Raw genomic sequence first — 20,970 nt, 5'->3', positions numbered from 1 at the left:
CTGGTTCTACAGAGGAATTGCAACAACATAGCCTGGAGCAGCCAAAATCAGAACCAAGCAAATTAACGGTAAGACTACAGTGTAGTTGTCCTGTCAGTAGAGTATGATTTTCAGTGAAGTCATTCATGTCACTAGTGGTGTGTGTGTAGTTTAAATATAGTTGTTTGTGACAGGACAGAGTTTGAATGTAGATAGAATTTTTCATTGTGTAGTGTATTGTGCACCAGTTCATATATTTTGTGTGCAACGAGTAAGAAGATAGATATTGAATCCAACTCGAAGCCATAAATATGGTCAAACTGTGTAAGCAACGCACAAGCAACATGAGTACTGAGGAACATCAATTAACCAGTGCAGTAAATGTAGAAGTGAGTGCTTTAGACAGCACAAGCAAATTGTTTGAGGAAATGCCCTGTGAAACTGTAGGAGTGGGGGCACAGGAAATGTTGCCACTGTCCACCAGTGTCCAAGCAGATGTAGAAAAAGAAGTAGTACAACCACCAGCAGAGCAGGAACCAGATATTGGTAATCTGCCTGGTGGATATTCGATCCAGGCTATGTTAGAGCACATGCTAAATTATCAGGCAAAGTTAGCACAACAGTAAGCGGAAAAGGACAAGCAATTGGAAGCCTTTTTCTGCCAACAGGCTGAGCGGGACCGCCAGCAAGCTGAGCATGACCAACAAGTAGTACAGTCCTTAGAATAAGTGCAAAAGGAGATAGTAAACATGAAACAAACCTATGAATCAATACCTAAAGCTGTACAGGACTTGACTGTGCAAGTAAATAATCTGCAGTTAGTGAATATTACCATTATAGATGAAATGGGCATTTTAGCTAACCGAACCGAAAAATTAGTACTAGTTTCTACACAGCTTGTTGAACACAAACTGGATGAACAAGCTACTAAAATTGAGGCTGAGTTTAATTCCTGGTTAGAATCAAAATACAATGAAATCGAGGAAAGGATTGATTCAAAGGTAAAAGCAGCTTTTGACGATAAGAACTCTGAATCTTTTAGCGCTATAATAAACAGCCAGGTACAGAGTGATGTTCAGACTATCGAACAAATACTAAGTGATGATATTCCACATTGGCAGATGAATATAGATAAGCAGATATCAGACTTGGAAAAAGGTTTAGCTGATAGTAGCAAACGTGCAGAAAATGAAAGTATGTCGCCAGTAACCAATGTTTTTGGTAATGCACAGACATGTGCGTGACACAATAATGAGAAATCTTCATGCGACAATGCGAATAGCCGCAGCACCAGATCAGAGCAGGCAGCCTATGCACCAAGCACAAATGCGTACAATTCAAAAATATTGGTCGAAGAAAGTCTAAGAATAGACAATTCCAGACTATCACTACCAAATGAAAGTTAGTACATCCAGTAGTGTTTATTAAATGTTTCAGAAACATCTTGCCAAGCACATGGAATGAAGCACAGAAAATACAATATGTCATGCCATGTATTCAGGGTGAAGCAGCATTATGTTCTACTGAAGTAGCGGACAGCTGCATGACATATGCGCAATTTGAGAAGGCATTTTTAGCAAAATATTGGTCGCCTTGCATCCAAGAGTGGCTTAGGAAAGAGGTCTATAATCCTGAACCCTATTCAACTCGTCTTGGAAACCTGAGGTGATATTTTGAAAAATACATTAACAAGACGCGCTACTGGGACGAGCCTATATCGTTGAGAGACATTATTAGGCTACTTAAATCACATTTACCTACCCACATTAAGGAAAAGGTAATTAACATTACCAAAAACGACATGGAACATTTCCTGACAGTACTAGATATGATTGACCTAATACAGGAAGACATGAAGTCAGCATGTGAACACGCAAGAAATAATGGCTCAGGATGCACAAATGGTAGAAATAATGCACCAACCCACAACCATGGAAATGGTGGGGGCGGCGGTAAAAGGCATGAATAACAGCTGAGTAGTAGCAACAACCAAAATCAAAATGGTTATGGTCACCTGTCAAATAATAAAAAAATGTAGATTTGACGATCGATATGATTCCGGACAAGCCGGAGCCAACCGGTGGAAAAGTGCATGAGGTCAATGGCACAACAATTACAATGAAAACAATCGTAACTGGAATCATAATCACCAACCGAACCAAGACTGACAAAATAATGAGAGGTACGATAACAATAGACCACCGCAGCAAAACGCACCTATCGTGCAACCGTAGCGGCCTGCAAATCAAAACGTTCATATTATAGAGGTCACGGATAACAACCGTCCAAGCACCTCTCACTAAAATAGTTCAACAAACTAGAATCGCCCATGATATGCTCTCTGTCACTGGCTGTGGGGTGGAGTGAGAGTATCACAAATGATAGTACACCTGGAACCAAAATGTTGCATTATAATGACGGAATTGGTATGGAGTGCGACCTCCTAACAGAACCGCATGAATGCGCAAAGAATAACAATGAAAACATACAAGCAATCCTAGAAGCAAAAATCTACGATATTGCTGTAAACATAATCATTGACACAGGTGCCTCAGTCAGTGTGATGAGTGCAGAACTGTATAAAGCACTTGGGAAGGGACGAAATATACCGACTTTCCCAGCGAATAACTGCAAGGTGTCTGGAGCCGTAAGTGCACAGAGCCAGTTAATTAAGCACCAGGTGCAGGTAGAAATTTGTAAAGAGAGCATAGCCATAGAGAGCTCGTTCCTTGTTGTTAAGGGGTTAATGGTGGCCTGCATTCAGGGAGTAGATTTTCTCTGTGAGAGGGACGCAAGGCAGAAGGGTTGAATTGTCAACTATGCGATCAAAAGAGGTACTTGTGCCATGTTGTAACAGAATAAACATCAAGGGTAGGAACCCGTGTGTACTGCACTTAGAAAATAATTCAACAATGACAGATCTTTACTATCCCAATAAAGAAAATAATGATTTTGAAGTAAATGTAGATGTATTGCAGAATAAAGTCCAAGAATCTGAAATTTTAAATAATATGCAAAAACAACAGCTAACACAGCAGCTGCCAGAATATACAATGGTATTTTCTGAAAGACCAGGAGTAATTAGGGGTTACAACTATCATCTAAAGGTGATGACCCACAAAACTTATTGTTGAGCATCTTACCCCATCCCATGGTCGAGGAGGGAAGCAGTGGCAAAAGACTGTAAATAGTAGCTGTGAGGAAATTTTATATTTGTGTCTTAGAATATAAGTGTGTTTAGTTTTAAGTATGAATTTGTGTATATTCAGCTCTGAATATCAATACAGTAAAGAATGTTTGTGGTGTGAGCAAGGCTCATAAGAAAGTGTAATAACACGTTAAATAAAGACTTGCCTACAAACAGATTAGTGTCAGTAAAAAATAATTCATGCTCATCAAGCGGTGAACAGTTTCTTGTTTAAAAAGTATAAAACAATTTTTGAGTCATTTTTCATTACTGTGTGTATAAATAATTGATGATTAATTTGCATGTAGTAATACACTCCTGGAAATTGAAATAAGAACACCGTGAATTCATTGTCCCAGGAAGGGGAAACTTTATTGACACATTCCTGGGGTCAGATACATCACATGATCACACTGACAGAACCACAGGCACATAGACACAGGCAACAGAGCATGCACAATGTCAGCACTAGTACAGTGTATATCCACCTTTCGCAGCAATGCAGGCTGCTACTCTCCCATGGAGACGATCGTAGAGATGCTGTATGTAGTCCTGTGGAACGGCTTGCCATGCCATTTCCACCTGGCGCCTCAGTTGGACTGCGTTCGTGCTGGACGTGCAGACCGCGTGAGACGACGCTTCATCCAGTCCCAAACATGCTCAATGGGGGACAGATCCGGAGATCTTGCTGGCCAGGGTAGTTGACTTACACCTTCTAGAGCACGTTGGGTGGCACGGGATACATGCGGACGTTTATTGTCCTGTTGGAACAGCAAGTTCCCTTGCCGGTCTAGGAATGGCAGAACGATGGGTTCGATGACGGTTTGGATGTACCGTGCACTATTCAGTGTCCCCTCGACGATCACCAGTGGTGTACGGCCAGTGTAGGAGATCGCTCCCCACACCATGATGCCGGGTGTTGGCCCTGTGTGCCTCGGTCGTATGCAGTCCTGATTGTGGCGCTTACCTGCACGGCGCCAAACACGCATACGACCATCATTGGCACCAAGGCAGAAGCGACTCTCATCGCTGAAGACGACACGTCTCCATTCGTCCCTCCATTCACGCCTGTCGCGACACCACTGGAGGCGGGCTGCACGATGTTGGGGCGTGAGCGGAAGACGGCCTAACGGTGTGCGGGACCGTAGCCCAGCTTCATGGAGATGGTTGCGAATGGTCCTCGCCAATACCCCAGGAGCAACAGTGTCCCTAATTTGCTGGGAAGTGGTGGTGCGGTCCCCTACGGCACTGCGTAGGATCCTACGGTCTTGGCGTGCATCGCTGTGGTCCGGTCCCAGGTCGACGGGCACGTGCACCTTCCGCCCACCACTGGCGACAACATCGATGTACTGTGGAGACCTCACGCCCCACGTGTTGAGCAATTCGGCGGTACGTCCACCCGGCCTCCCGCATGACCACTATACGCCCTCGCTCAAAGTCCGTCAACTGCACATACGGTTCACGTCCACGCTGTCGCGGCATGCTACCAGTGTTAAAGACTGCGATGGAGCTCCGTATGCCACGGCAAACTGGCTGACACTGACGGCGGCGGTGCACAAATGCTGCGCAGCTAGCGCCATTCGACGGCCAACACCGCGGTTCCTGGTGTGTCCGCTGTGCCGTGCGTGTGATCATTGCTTGTACAGCCCTCTCGCAGTGTCCGGAGCAAGTATGGTGGGTCTGACACACCGGTGTCAATGTGTTCTTTTTTCCATTTCCAGGAGTGTATAATAGATTTAATTGTATTAGGTTAATGTAATGCCTTGAGAGAATATTTATTTAAATGAAAGTATCTTTGGTTCGTAGGATGATTAGGTATACAGTATTACCACCAATAGTGATATGAGAGTGACACATGAATAAATTCAGTCTAAACCGAACCCATTTAATATGACGTACACTTTGTACATACCAGTGCTTCAATTGAAGCCAGTATATTTCATACACATCTTTGAATATTGACTGCGCATTATGCGAATTGACTCATGCTACGTGAAAACTACACTGTAGTCCTATGGGACAGATTATTCATGCAAATTTTGTTGCCAAAAAATAAAGTATTTTTTGAACAATATGCCCAAGTCCAGCTGATATGCACATGATAAGATCTGTTCACTAGAGGAGTGATAACTTAGCAAGCTACACAGAAAAAACTAATGTACAAACTCACACAACTTCATGTAATGGCAAAAAACTCATTTATGCATTGTAATAATGTTAAGAAAAGTGCAATGGAAACTAAACGTAACGGACTTACCATGAGTGAAAATAATTGTGTAAAGAAGGGGCAACATGCCTTCCAGATAGACTGTGTGTACACATGAAACCTTGCAGACAGATGGAATATTGGGTGTAGATGGGACAGAGTGTGACTGTTGGAACTGCACCAATATATACGTCGAAGTGAATTGAATGCTGAGTTATAAACTGTTATAATGCAGTGCTCAAACAATAACAAACTTACCGTGTGTAAGGAAATAGGTAGTAATCCGTTCAGAGATGATAACAATAAACATCGTTCGACGGCAACAATTAGTGTGTGTGGACTGAAATGATTTCACATGTAGAGAGACACTCTGACAGTGCATTGTCCGTGAAAATGAACTAAAAATGTGTGGTGCAACTTGCGCTTGATAAACTCTTAATAGCAGTGTCACAGTGCAGTTCGGTTGCCATGCCATGAAAACCGTTATCACACCAAAACATTCTGTGCAAACCAGTGAAACGACAGCTTACTGGACAATAAATGCTGATTAATCCAATTGCATTCAATTCCCACAGCTTATAATGTATATCCTTAAAGATAGTATACTGTGGTGGAATGTTTGTTACATGTATTTTGATGGAGGTCCATGCTGAGGAGCAACAAGGGAGTGCAATGCTGCCTCCAGTCAGCTGATCACGGGCGAAACATCTGCCGTACGCCATGACAGCAGAACAGGCCGGCTCAATTCGCTACTGCACAGGTGCCACCTACCGCCGCACTGTCGCTGTTTCTGCGAGAATGCGGCGTCGATCCCGATGGTCACTAAGACATCGTGTTCCAGCCGATGCTCCAGGACACAACATTGACCTCTCTCCACCGCACGCACCGTCCAATGTCATTGTGAACATTTCGTTGAACATGAACTCCAATAATATTGATGAACTAAACATCAGAATGATTTTTGTAGTATGAACTTACCCAAGTGATGAACACTTTAATTTGTTCCAGTAATGAACTCAAACTATGAACCTATTAGACGTCATATGTGAGATGTTTTCTTCATATTAGTAATATAAATTGACATGCGTAAATTTCCCTGGTAGGACATCTATAATTAACAATTAAGTGGCAAAGTCATAACACTACTTTGAATTATTTAATGTACAATACTGTACTTTCACCAAAACATAAACTTGAGCATTACCACAGGTGTGGAATTTCATAAACGTACAGCATTGAAAAGGACCGAGTGGCAACATTTTTTGATGAATAATTCTTGTGTTTTGTGCTTCAATTGTGAACACTTGACAAGTGTCGCACTTCATTCGTGAACTGAGAGAACTGTGTTAAACTGCGAAGCGAGTGAGATGACCATGGCTCCAGTGCAGTTTCCCCAGGTTTTCTGAATGCACATAGCCCAGATGGGGGAGCCAAAACTGTAATGACCCTGGGACTAGGTATATGGTCAGCTCGCAAAGTGGAGTAGCGACATACATTCCTCGAGATAGTATTGGACAGTGTACACAAACTACCATGCGAACATAGTGAACAAAATGAGCTTGATGTTCAAAACACCAAGTGATATACAGTGACTGTGTTGATATCAATGGCAACATATTGACAAACATTTGCCAATGTTAGTCATACGCTGCCAGGGGGCATTGTGACGTCTCCTGGCAAGTCATTTACAAAATCATTATAATATATAAAATAAATTAATAAAAATAAACATTTATCTGTATTATTATTATTATTATTTCATTACTGTATGAATCTTTGTGGATTACGTATAAAAGGAAATAACAATTTTTCATTTTTATGTTTGTGCAATATTTATGTATCTATATTTCACAAATAACTTACTGCCTCCTCCAAAATGTGAATTCTCTCAGAAATGTGGAATGTGGTACACCAGTGTTGTTTACTCTACTATTATATCAGTACACATTTTCCCTCATCTTAATAAGCAAAAAATGAAATAGCATTTGAGGTAGTGTTAAGAATAACACCCTGAAATAAGATGATGCTCCTCCCAACTGTTGACAGCACATTACATTATAGTTAATTAGTTAGTTTTATGTTTCATGGATCATATGTATGATTAATCATAATAATGTGGAACAAGTCATTTTACATTCACATTATACCTTCATATGTAAACATGGCTACATGCTGACAATTTACAAGTGGTTCTTTTTATATAATAATATTCAAATATGTTAATATAAGTCACACAATACAACTGGCTTAACTTTAGTAACATGTACAAAGGAAAAGTAAAATATAAGTCACTAAGTTAAGAGAAAAGTTGGTTGTACTCCAAAGGACTTAATGGATATAAAGTTACACTAGAAAAAGTAATGGTTTAACATTAAAAAAACAAAAAGGTAACAAAGTAGAACATATGTAAATATAGCAGAACAAGTCACATGTGTGCAATGAAAGACAACGTATATGTCTATTCTGTATCTCATTAGATATTAAGGATGTATCTCAAAAATTTTGATAGTAAAACCCACATGAAAAGTTTTATTACTTTTAATTCGTAGGTACTAATTGTACACAAAATAGATTTTTATATTTTGCTGTTACTTCCCATGTTAAAAATGAGTTAAGTCTACCAGTCTTCAATCCAAATGGTTCATCACCTTCAGATTGTGGTTTGTAGTGGCATTAGTTCATGCAAATAGTCTAACTTCTCACCCCACAGATTGGACTTCATTTGCAACACCTCTCCAATCTCCAGATAATTACGATTGGACCCATAAATATCCCACAACGTCCCATTCACAGGCTCTGGGGTTGGATTGCTAAAAGTATTAACAAGTGATTAATTTCTTGATGAACATGTCATAAAATGCATCACAGTTGATAGTCATTACATAATAATAATAATAATAATAATAATAATTACTAGTATTATTATTATTATTATTATTATTACTATTCATAAAACAATAAATACAATACCAGGAATAATACAATTTTGGGACACCATACAGACTATTCTTTTAAAGACATGAGGCTTAGAATTTATAAACTACAGTTTTGAGCTTAACAATCCATTTGAATAAATTTTACACCTTTTAATGTATAAGAAGGGTTATATAATTTGTTTTGTGACAGATAGAACAGGTGACAAAAATTTCACAGACAAATAGCTGCTGCTAATCTTGTTAGACAGCGTCTGTGCTATCTGTTGTCATAATATCCTATTTGTTGTTTTACTGGTATTGTTGATACTACCATCTGTATGCACAAATCTGCAAGCTGCACTGGCAAATTAATGATTGTCTAACACTCCAAACATAAAAGAGTTTCACAAACAGCTGATGGAGGTTCAAATGCATTGATAACGCACTGGTAACTTCCTGCTCTGAACTGTCTATTGTTGTCTCATATCCTCAGAAATTTATAAACCCACACAAAATAAATCCATAGAATTACTGTATAGCACATTTTTAATTATAACAGCTGTCTTTCTACAGCTAAAAATAAAAGGGTTGGTCCAAGGTATGCCACCATTTACCTTCTACAGGGATTCATATTAAACTCTCTACTATTTTAAATTTAGACATGGTCAAGGGAACTGAGCTACCAAAACCTATAATCTTTATGTTCCTGACATATGTATGTACTTCATCTATTCTCCTACAGAAACAAAGTGAGTACTGAATTTAGCAAAATCTCAGCTAGAAAACTGGATAGCATCTACAGGTTTATAGGTTTCAGGTCTCTGGACAACAACTGTTAAATGTGTACAAGACCCAAAAATCCAGTGTAGAGCCAGACTAAATTTTCAGAAATGATGATGGACCCACACATCTCTTGACCAGTGCATATTATTATAGAGCAGTTCCAAACTCTCAGTGTGAGACACTTGATTACAAGAACATTATTGAGAGCATATCATAACTTTCTGATGTATAATAAAATCTAGAGTGCACTGTGGTTGGATGATCTTCAGCAGAGACAGCAGGAAAACTATTCCAAAATTAGAAAAAACAGTTTAGTTGTGTCACAACTTGTCTACAAGTTACACTTCCAACATCTGTATAGGCAACAGGAGCTGCAGAAATGCTCAAAACCATCCAGTGGAAATTAATAATATAATATCAGGAAAAGTATAGGCTGCTGTTCACTGTGAAGATGACCTCCCCTTAGTGGCAGACAGGTGCCAATGAAAAGATTGTTACACGTGAAAGCTTTCCACCAAAGCCTTCTTCAGTAAAGAAAACAGACACAGATACACATTCACACAAGCAAGCACACCTTGTTCACACATGACCACTACCACTGGGAGCCCCAACTAGAATGCTACAGTCACACGAATAGCAATCTGGAGTGGGACAGGGAAGGGGGAAGTATAGCAGAGTATGGGTGGAAGGAGAGAAGAACACGGTATGGCGGGGTGTGCAAGGACTAAACTGTCAGGCAAAGCATTCGGAGGTGGAGTGTGTGCGCATTTTTGTGTGTGTGTGTGTGGGGGGGGGGGGGGGGGGGGACCCAAAACAGAGAGGAGGAGAAAAAAGACAAGCAGAGAATAGGAAAGGACGGGTGGGTAGAGTGGCACACAAAGAGAGTGAGGCAATGTGAAAAGGGGAGTAGGTGATAGGATGAGAGGGCATAAACTGTTGGGGGAGGGTGTGAGGACAGTAGGTTACCACAGACTGAAACCAGGATAATTTCAGGAGTGGAGAATGTGTTGTAAGGATAACTCCCATCTGTCCAGTTCAAAAAGCTGATAGTGGAGGGGAGGACCCAGATGGCCCAGTGATATATAATATCAGCTTTTCTGAATGGCACAGAGGGGATTTAGCCTTAAAACACGGGTAGCAATCTATCCTTTATCCTTTTCTCAGTATTGTTGATATTACAACCTAGAGTTTCCAATGGAAATTAGTGACAGATGTATTCCTCCTAAAAAGACATTCAACAACAGAACACCCAAAAATTCAGAAATTAACACATTAGATAATGAGTAAATGAATGCACACAGAAATACACTAACTATAATTATGTACAAGCTTCATTAAAGTACATCATACCTATTCTGTGAAGAATACAAAACATTTTCTAATTCAGCTTACTAATAAAAAAATATCTTCAGCAAAGTACTTTCTACTTTCCAAAACAATCATTCCGCAGAGTATAGAAATTAGTTAAAGAAGTTTTACACAGAAGGTCCTAAAACAACTGATCATCTTAGAGTGGCTTGTGCATTTCTATGTCCAAGCTCTGATTACAAAGAACTCATTTCATTTCTGAGTGAGAAAAACCACAGCTGTATTTGTAGTTTTAGAGTACATACAGAATCATATAGCAAAAAATATTTTGATTATATAACAGATTGCAGAAATTTGTTCTCAGATACTCATACTCCAACCCCTATTAAGAAATCTGATTTACTGGTTATGGACATAATAAAATCATCCCTGGAAAATTTGAACCTCCAGAAAAAGATAGCATTTCTGTGGGATAAGGGACACGCTAAATTCAACTATAATGAAATACTTCATGACTTAGCAAGGATGGTCACTAAAAATGGAGCCTTTAGAAACTACTGCCATTGGACCTTAAGACTACATTACATACTACAGGACAGCAAGATACCAATCAGTGGATGAATTTCAAGGGTTAAGACATGTTGTTGTTGTGGTCTACAGTCCAAAGACTCATTTGATACAGCTCTTCATGCTACTGTATCCTATGCAAGCGTCCTCATCTTCAAAAAATTATTGCAATCTATATCCTTTTGAATCTGCTCATTGTATCTCTTGGTCTCTTTCTATGATTTTCACTCCCCCCACATTTCCCTCGAATACTATGTTGGAAATCTTTTGTTGTCTCAGGATGTCTCCTATCAGTCAAGCCCTTCTTTTAGGCAAATTATGCCAGAAATTTCTTGTCTCCCCAATAATATTCAGTACCTCATCATTAATTATGTGATATACCTGACTAATCTTCAGTATTGTTCTGCAGCACCACATTTCTAAAGTTTCTGTTCTGTTCTTATCTACACCGTTTATCATCCACGTTTCAGTACCATACACAGCTACACTCCAGACAAATACCTTCAGAAAAGACTTCCTAGCACTTCAGTGTGTATTTGATGTCAGCAAATTTCTCTTCTTCATAAACGCGTTCCTTGCCATTGCCAGTCTACATTTTACATCATGTCTACTTCGGCCATCACAAGTTATTTTTCTTCCCAAATAACAAAACCTGTATACTACTTTCAGTGTCTTGTTTCCTCAACTAGCTCCCTTAGCATCATGAGATTTAATTTGACAACATTCCTTTATCCTTGTTTTGCTTTTGTTGGTGCTAATTTTACATCCTCCTTTCAAGACACTGTCCATTATGTTCAACTGCTCTTCTAAGTCCTTTGTTGTCTCTGACATAATTACAATGTCATTGGAAAACCTCAAAGTTTTTATTTCTTCTCCCTGAACTTACATTCTTACTCCAGAATTTTCTTTAGTTTCCTTTACTGCTCGCTTAATATACCAACTGAATAGTAAAGGGAAACATTGTGATCAGATACACTTGAACATTCTCTCAAACACCTAGTAACACCCAGTTGAATAGAATGTTCGAAGAAATTTTGGTCTACATGAGCATGACCACCAGCCAAGTGTCCATCTACAGCTATGGCAACCACCGAACTGAGGACAGGGGGACAAGTTTCATCATTCAGTGGCAGACCATGCTGCTTAGCACAAAATGGTCTATTTCAGTGATTGCTTCATAACAATACCACCACATCAGGTGTTTACAACTTGTAATTGCATACAGCTCCCATCAAGGAAACAGCTACTGGGCAACACTGGCGTTTTGACCAAAACAGTATCAGTTTTTCATTACATTGGTGAGCACCCAAAAGGCAGCAGTATATGGAGAGGCAGTACAGCCTCTTCCTGTGTCACTAGGTCAAAACAGCACATTGTATTTCAAAATACTTACATGTAAAAATTATGCACCAGTCGACCTTTATGTGCACATTCAAGCTTTACACAGAGATCTATATATCACTGTGTCCACAATGCTTTTTCTGTGGTTATTATAAGCATACTTTTTCCCAAATAAATGGTAACAGAACCACCTTTATTGAGTGCTCAGCAGTAAAAATGTTGCTTGGTTATAGTCTAGCAGTTTGAAATAATGAATGTTATGAACTGACTTCTGATGTTCTGTAATTACTGTTACATGGGGAGACAATAGTGTAATAAATTATTCAAAAGCATCCATTTTCTTATATAAGCTTTCTACATTATCAAGTGTAAAGGCATAAAACTCCATCACAATCCAGAGGCATGACCAGGCCATAGTCACTCCAGTAGCTGTAGGTGATGAACTATTGATGCAGCAACCCTTTGCTGTTGGGCCACTTTTGCATTGATCTCCTTACAAGTGGTGACACCTCCACCTAATACACTGGCCTTGTTTGAGACGTTTCCACATGAGACAGATATGTGGTTTATTCTGCACAGTTAACATTGGACAGCAGTACTTAAATCACCCAGACCAGCTTGTCATCTTCAGTCAAGCTGCGTCACATAATGACACTCAGGCTGCACAAGTCAACATCGTACTTAGGACACAGCCGCCACTACTGTCTCTGGGATGAAAACAGCGACCACTGACTGACTGCCTCAGCTACTGGCAGCCAACCCTCCACCAACACCATATCGTCCAAGACAGACAGGGAGATCCAGCCAGCTCAGCATGGCCACCCCAGACTGCAGGGTCTGTGTTCAACACCCTGGACAGACCCACTGAGCAAGCCTGCCTATCCCTGGCCACCAGTCATCATTCTACTGCTCTGCCATCCTGACTTAGCAAGTGTATGTCCGCTAAAATACAAAGGTAGCAAACAATGTACACTACCATCCTCGAGGAACACCCACTTTGTCATGTCCACCCAGTGTGCTGGGTTCATTGCCCATTGCCTGCTGTAGATTCACTGCTCTACATTTATTATTTTTAATAAAGGGTCTAAGCAAAAAGTTGACTGCCTACATCATTTGTGCTTCCACCCACTTCCTGCATGAGGCCACTCATCCACAGCTTCCTATCAACTCATGTTACATTTGGTGTCAGAGAAAATGTTGTTAGCTGAAATGGTGGACCAACAGAGTGCAGAAATGAAAAGGATGCTGCAGAAGCAGCAGTCAGTGCGAGAATACAAGTAAGGACCAACTTTCAGTTTTTGTGCCACTCTGGTTGTGCTTCATCCTTTCCTTTCTTGCCTGTTTCGATGTTGTACACATGGTGGTAGCAGTAAGCAAAAGGCCATTGATGCAAGAGTGACAACCCAGAAGACAATTAAGCATTTGCTGAATGATGTAGATGTAGTTCAAGCAGATAATGAACCTCTGCATATGGAAATACATCATTTAAAGGGTGAAAGAAGGGAACGATCAACTTCTACCATATCTCCACCCATCCTTGGTGCTTATACTGCCTCACTAGTAGCTCCACTTTCTGGTAAATCTGAAGGAGATATTTTTATCTTTTCTGACAATTTACATACAGTTACAAAGTTAGAAAACTGGAATAGTGAGCATTTGTTAAGAGTGACTCAACTACAATTAGTAGGTGGTGCTAGAACATGTTTAATGTGCAATGAGAAGTTGTAGGATGCACAGTCCTTCATGGACTTACAGGAATTGCCAGTGGATCATGACAGAAGAAAGAATACTTCTAGGTGTTGTCAGGATAAACTTAATGGTGCAGTTCAAAAACAAGGGAAATTTATAGAACATTTTGTAACTCAGATCAGGAAAATCATGTTAATATGTATGAATCAATGACGACAATGATAATCATGCCAATAAGGCCATTTTGAAGGAAGCAGAGCAACGGGCACCTGTGTTTCTGCAGGGTCTATTGGCTGAAAAGCAGCAGCAACTGTGGCAGCTTTGGCCAGGATTGACTTAGTGGTCAGGCTGTGAGAGAAGCAAGTAGTTCTTAACACAGATGCCATACGCTATAGATGTGACTCTCTGGGCCACATTCAACAGGTTTGTAGGAATCCACTGTGTCCGAGGTGCAGGTAGGTGGGGCACTCCATTCAAAAATGTCTGCAGGCATATGGAAGGTGGAATCAGGGTAACACTCTGGCTCCTCTGTTACATTTGACAGTGGAAAAGGGCGAGGAAGGGAGTGGTCACTGTACAATGCTCCCAGAAAATGTGACCATGGCATGTGAAATCAGTGGCAAACATTGTCTAACTAGCTATGTAAAAGGAAGTTGGTGTAAGTTTTTGTTGGTTACAGGGCCACTGGTACCTGTGCCAAATCATAGCATATTTGGTAATGTAAGTTTTAACCAAACACTCTGTAGACCATGTGATGTGCATGGTAACAATGTTCACTTGCTCAGTTCAGCACTGTTTGAGGCCATAGTAACCAAGTTGGTACCAGTGCCTAAATCTCAGAGAATGAAGCAAAGGAGCAAACAAGATAATCAGAAAGGACCTAGAAATTGTGTGGTTGAGCATGAGACAGTGTATTCTGTGTAATACAAAAAGGGAAGAAAGACACTCAAAAAAAGGAACAGTCATGCAAGAAGAGTGTACTCTGAATTGATACAGAAGAATCTAAAATTCAGAAGCAGTGATAAGTATACCAGTGTCTTTGTTGCAGCTAGACTCTTGGAAACAGCAATCCGGTGGGCTGGAATATGTAAAGAGAAAGGAAATATAATGGTATAAAACTCTGCCACATTCTAGAGGCATGACTGTGCGACAGTCATGCCAGCAACCCATGACAATGATCTGTCAATGTAGCCAACCTTCGCTTTTGGGCCATTTTTGTGTTGACCCCCTTCCATATGACAGCACATGCACTTAGAACACAGGTCCCATTTGAGATGTGTTGCCATTCAAGATATGTTTCCACATGACACAGAAACATGGCTTCTTCTGCACAGTCAGCACCAGACAGTGGTATTTAAAACTCACAGGAGCAGCCCATCAACATTGGGACAGCTGTGCCATGTAATGACACTCAGTCTGCACCAGTCTTATGATAAAACCACAACCACCGTCTTCTGGATGTGAACCCCTGACCACTGACTGACTGACTGCATGCACTCCTGGCAGCCAACACTCCACCATCACCACATAGTCTGAGACATGCAGTAAAGTCCTGCCAGCTCAGTGGCACCACTGCTCAACCTGCCTAGCCCTGGCCATCGATCGTTGCTCTACTACTCCACCATCCTGACTTAGCCAGCAGCGAATCACTGCAGTGCAGAGGCAGCAAAAGCTGTATGTTACCATACTCAAGGAATGCCCGCATTGGCGTGTCCATGCCAGCTTGTTCCGATTCTGGAGGCCACACTCACTGCCTGCTGTCTGGCTGCTGCAGACACATTACACTACATTTATTTTATGATTGTTAAGAAAGGATTTTAGGAACAAGTTGGCTGTCTACATTGTCTGCACTTCCACCCACATCCAACAGGGGGCTACTTGTACATACCATCCTATCAACACCCAATACAAATGCAAAAATAAAAGGATTATTCTTGTGCAACCTTAAGTATATGTGAGGCTTATATGAATGGCACAGACTGGCATTATCTAGTGCAGATATTGCCAACATTTTAGTGTAGGATGACTGACAGGAATATTCCAAGAAGAACTGACAGGGAGTAACCAGTGAGCAAAATTAGATAAGGATGTGATTTTACATCTTCCATGGTCTCCAGCAAACTCACTGGAACACCAGTTGAGTACTGAAATACGGCTTCCCGGAAAGACACAAATTGAAAATATGGTCACTATTTTTTAATTAACTTAAATTTGCCATATTTCGTGACAGTACCTTTTCCATTAGATGTTTGCAAGGCGATATAAGTCTTGGCTTCAGTTGTCTAAGTATGATTCCACAATGCATCGTTGTCGGCTGCAGAAAAGACGTGGTTCAAAGTGTTTCTCTCATTTTGGTGTTTCAAATACAGTTTCTTCAAATGTAGTTCCTTCTTTTTAGTCAATACAAAAATAATAGTAACATAATTCAAAATTATTCATGACTTCGACCTTCACAATGTTCTTCCATCAACACACACCAACAGTTAGCTGCCGACTGACTATAGTCAAAGACGACTCTAACGTCAAAGATACTTTACACAATCCACAAGTTTCCATTTGTAATCAGTCTCTTTGCTGTTCTTCGATACATTTCCTAATAGTAAACAATATGCTTTCACTCTCAAAAACAGAGGTAAATTAACATGTAATAAGACAAATTATAATAAATTCTGACAAAACTATAAGAAAACATTTACACTTCGGTATCGAAAAATAAGGTAAAAAAAATAACATTTCCCAGATCCATTACAACTGCTCCCCAGGGCTTTTGTTGTTATGGACATATACAACAAAATCCCGACCACTCTCAGTAATGGATCTATATTACACAATTAGTACACTAATGATGCAGTCTGATAACCTCTTCTAAATTTGGATTCTTTGAATCTGTGGACTTGTTACTGGCTGTTGTTGCAATGATACTTCCCCATCAATCCCATACACAAAAATTCAAGTAAAGAAATTATTTGACATGACAAATATATATGGTATAAAACATACATGAGAAATATTCTAACATACAGCATACAGATTAAAAATAATAGAAAGGTAAAACTCCTTTGCTAGAATAAGATTTAATTTAATTTTAACATACATATATATTTTTTTTAACTTCTGATTTTTTTTATTTTTTTTTTATTAGTCACGGGTTTTTTTTGTTTTTGTTTATTTTTTTTTGCTTATGATTTTTCTTTTTTTTTTTTTACTCATGTTTTTTTTGTTTGTATTTTTTTTTCTTATGATTTTCTTCTTTTAGTACAGCTAAAGATACATCAGTATTATCTAAATTTTTTTTTTTTGCAATTATTTATGTACACTTTCCTCTCTACTACAATATTACTACAAGTCACATTCTTATGAAGAATACTTTTGCTCCCCACAGCATCAGTATAAACAACAATAAACTGCTCATATATCATGAGGCTTTATCTAAAATTGGTTTTGAAACTTATACCTTTGCATGCATGTCCTCACATGCATGCCTTCACCCACAGGGAAGACTTAGCTTCCAAAAATTAGAAAAAAATTCAGAAATGCTCACTAGGGAGACTTTTTTTTGTAAAAATAGTAAAAATAAATCTTTCTCTCATTCTTTGTTACATCAGTGTTTTTTCATCAGTTTCAATTAACATGTGACTTCAAATTATTAATTTATACATGCAAATATACATACTTGGTTGTACAGGTAGTTTGACCTAACAAGCATATTCCAGTGGAGGACTTTTGTTTTTGATGATAACAGATTATTTAAATTTTTTGAAATTATGATTTCTGTTTATACAGTTTTAAAGAGACAACATTCCTGAGACCAAATAATTTCTTTGACTTAGGATACACCAAACGATAAGCATTAGGGTGTGGATTTTCTATGACTTCAAAAGGCCCAATATAGATATCAAAGAATTTTTTTAATTTCTGAAGTTAACATTTTTGATTTTTCATGAGATTTGACCAGAACAAGATCCCCAATTTTAAAAGTGGTTAATCTTACCCTATTGTTATGTCTTTTATTCCTCTTTTCCCCTTGTTTCCTCATAGTTTCCCTGACAATATCTTCTCTCTCTTGCATAGTTAAAGGTGTACATATAGGAAATTCAATAAGTTCTGATATAAGATTTTGAGGTCTAATATTAAACATAATCTCATACGGTGAAAATCCTGTGGAACTATGTTGTAGGCTATTCATAATATCTTCAAAATTTCGAATGTGCTCAAACCAAGTTGGATGTTTATGGCTACAGTAGGTTCTACAAAGTCTCCCAATTTCCCTCATATATCTTTCTGCAGGATTGGTGGACGGAGAATAAACAGATATAAGTATATGCTTCAATTTTGATCTTTCAATAAACTGTTTCCAAATTTTTGAAGTAAACTGTGAACCATTATCTGATAATATAGCTTTTGGTTTACCCACCTGTGCAAAATAATCTCTTTCAATTTTTATTATAATTTCATGACTAGTAGCTTTTTTCACTGGATATAGTTTAATTAATTTTGAAAATACATCTACCATAACAAATATGTAACAGTGACCACCTTTACTCTTTGGTAACATTCCATATAAGTCCACTGCGATAAGATCTAAAGGTTTTTCCGGAATAATGTTTTGCATCTCTCCACCACATCTTTGATTGCTCACTTTAACTCTCTGACATTTGTCACAGGTTGCCAATTCTTTTCTTACCTTCTTTCCAATATTGTAAAAATAAACATTTTCTTGTATCTTTTGAATGCACTTCTGTATCCCACAATGACCAAAACTTTCATGTATGTAAATGATCAGCTTATCAGCATCTGCCTCTGGCCAACACAGTTTCCAATTATCAGAATCTACATCTGTTCTCCGAAATAAAATCCCCTTATGTAATTTGTAAAATTTATCAAGTTTCTCATACCCCTTCTTGCCTAAACATTCTTTGATTAATTTCCAACTCTGATCCAAATTTTGATTTTTTCTAATTTTGTTACACATAGCTCTAATTGTTTTCTCATTTTCCACCCCTTTCAAGTATCTAATTTTAAATTGCTTTTCCTCATCTTGTTCAAAAATCTCCTTTTCTCCCCCAATTGGTAACCTTGAAAGTGAATCAGCTACTACATTCTCAGAACCTTTAATGTGTTTGATCTCGAAGTCAAACTGTTGCAGAAATATTGCCCATCTGGTCAATCTACTGTGGTATAATTTGCACTCTTGTAAGTAACTCAAAACTTTATGATCAGAAAATACTATGGTTTTATGTCCAATAAGGTAAATTCTAAATTTTGTAAAAGCCCAATGAATTGCCAAAAGTTCCTTCTCTGTGACTGTATAATTTTTCTCATGCTTGAGCAACATTCTGCTTGCAAATGCTATGGTACAATGTATTTTAACTCCATTCTCTACTCTTTCTTGAAATAACTCTGCTCCAAGCCCATAATTACTGCTATCAGTGTTCAAACAAAATGGTAAATTAAAATCAGGTCTGTGTAATAAGTGTTGCTTCCTCAACTCTTACTTAATTTTATCAAACTCTTCCTGACAACTTTTATCCCAAACCCAAATAGTGTTTTTCTTAAGTAACTGACTTAAACATGGTGCATTCAGACTCTGATCACTTATATGTTTTCGGTAATAACCGCATAACCCAAAGAACGACTTTAATTGTTTTTTAGTCTTAGGAATTTCTGAAATTGCTTTAATTTTTTCTGGATCTGCCAAAATTCCCTTGTCTGTGACAACATGACCCAAAAATTTTAATTCAGAAACTGCAAACTTACATTTCTCTAATTTCAATGTCATCCCCCCTTTTCTAAGTTTTTCACAAACTGACTTCAAAATCGAAAAATGTTCCTCCCAATTTTGCCCTGTAACCAAAATGTCATCTACATAAATTATCAGTTTAGACGCAAGTTCTTGCCCCAGTACATGATCCAAAGCTCTTATAAATTCGGAAACAGAAGAATTTAACCCAAATGGTACAACACAATATTGGTAACTCTTACCATTGTACAAGAAAGCAGTATATTTTCTAGAATTAACCGAAAGTGGTACCTGATGAAAACCCGAAGTTAGATCCAAACTTGACATATATTTTATATCTGTAAATTTATAGAGTAACTCATCAATATTTTCAGGATGGTCTGTCTGTCTGAACAAAATTTTGTTTAAGTGTCTAGAGTCCAAAACCAATCTTACTCCACCATCTTTTTTCGAAACTACAACTAGAGGATTATTATATGCACTGATACTCCTTTCTATTATATTACATCCTTCCATTTTTTCAGCTCTTTCTCAACAGCAGGTCTTTTTGATATTGCAATACTGTATGGTTTTATGAAAAATGGTTCATGAGGTTTTACCTGAAGCTCACACTGATAACCCTTTACCCTACCAGGTATGTCACTGAAAACATCACTGTATTCCCACAGCAGATTTTCTAACTGTTGTTTTTGCTCCCCAGATAAATTTTGTGTTTCTGAAATTTTCAAATTTACTAAATTCCCAAATTCAACTTCATCAGTATCAAATCTATGAGTTTCAATATTCTCCAATCTATTTTCTTTTAGTAAATTGATACTGTCAAAATTTCCATTACTCTGATCACCAAGTGTGTTCACAAAATTTGTCTGAATGTATTCCCTTTCACTAGTTTCTATCAAAAGTTTTCTTCCAACCCAATCAAATGCTGTATTTACTTTTACAATCCAATTCATACCCAAAAGAAAATCCTCATTAAATTCCTGAATTACAAAACATCCATGTGTGAACAACTTACCTTCAATTAAAAATGTCACTAAAGCCTGGCTTTTTACCAATTTACTGCTCTTCCCAGTAGCACCTTTTATCTTTACCCCAACAACTGGCATTTCAACATAATCTTTCCCCACTTTCAATTTCTTGCTTAACCTTTCAGATATTCCCGAGATCTCACTTCCTGTATCAATTAAACATTTACCAATCCATGACCCAATTTGAACTTTTATATAAGGACTGCAAAATTGATCACTTTTCTCAG

General features: G+C 38.5%; 1 protein-coding gene across 1 annotated transcript in view; it reads right to left on the bottom strand.

Annotated features, from left to right (window-relative positions):
• Positions 1-7,128: 7,128 nt before the first annotated feature.
• LOC126259688 (cholinesterase 1-like) overlaps positions 7,129-20,970 on the bottom strand; it is a 186,940-nt gene continuing 173,098 nt past the window's right edge. Inside the window, exon 11 of the mRNA XM_049956647.1 lies at positions 7,129-8,182. Within this exon, the coding sequence (XP_049812604.1) occupies positions 8,023-8,182 (160 nt within the window). The 3' untranslated portion in view covers positions 7,129-8,022. The remainder of the gene's footprint in view (positions 8,183-20,970) is intronic.

The sequence above is a fragment of the Schistocerca nitens genome, chromosome 5 (assembly GCF_023898315.1).
Source record: "Schistocerca nitens isolate TAMUIC-IGC-003100 chromosome 5, iqSchNite1.1, whole genome shotgun sequence".
NCBI classification, from domain to species: Eukaryota; Metazoa; Arthropoda; class Insecta; order Orthoptera; family Acrididae; genus Schistocerca; species Schistocerca nitens.
Note: the sequence above shows the minus strand (reverse complement) of the source record. Positions and strands in the feature narration are given on the sequence as shown.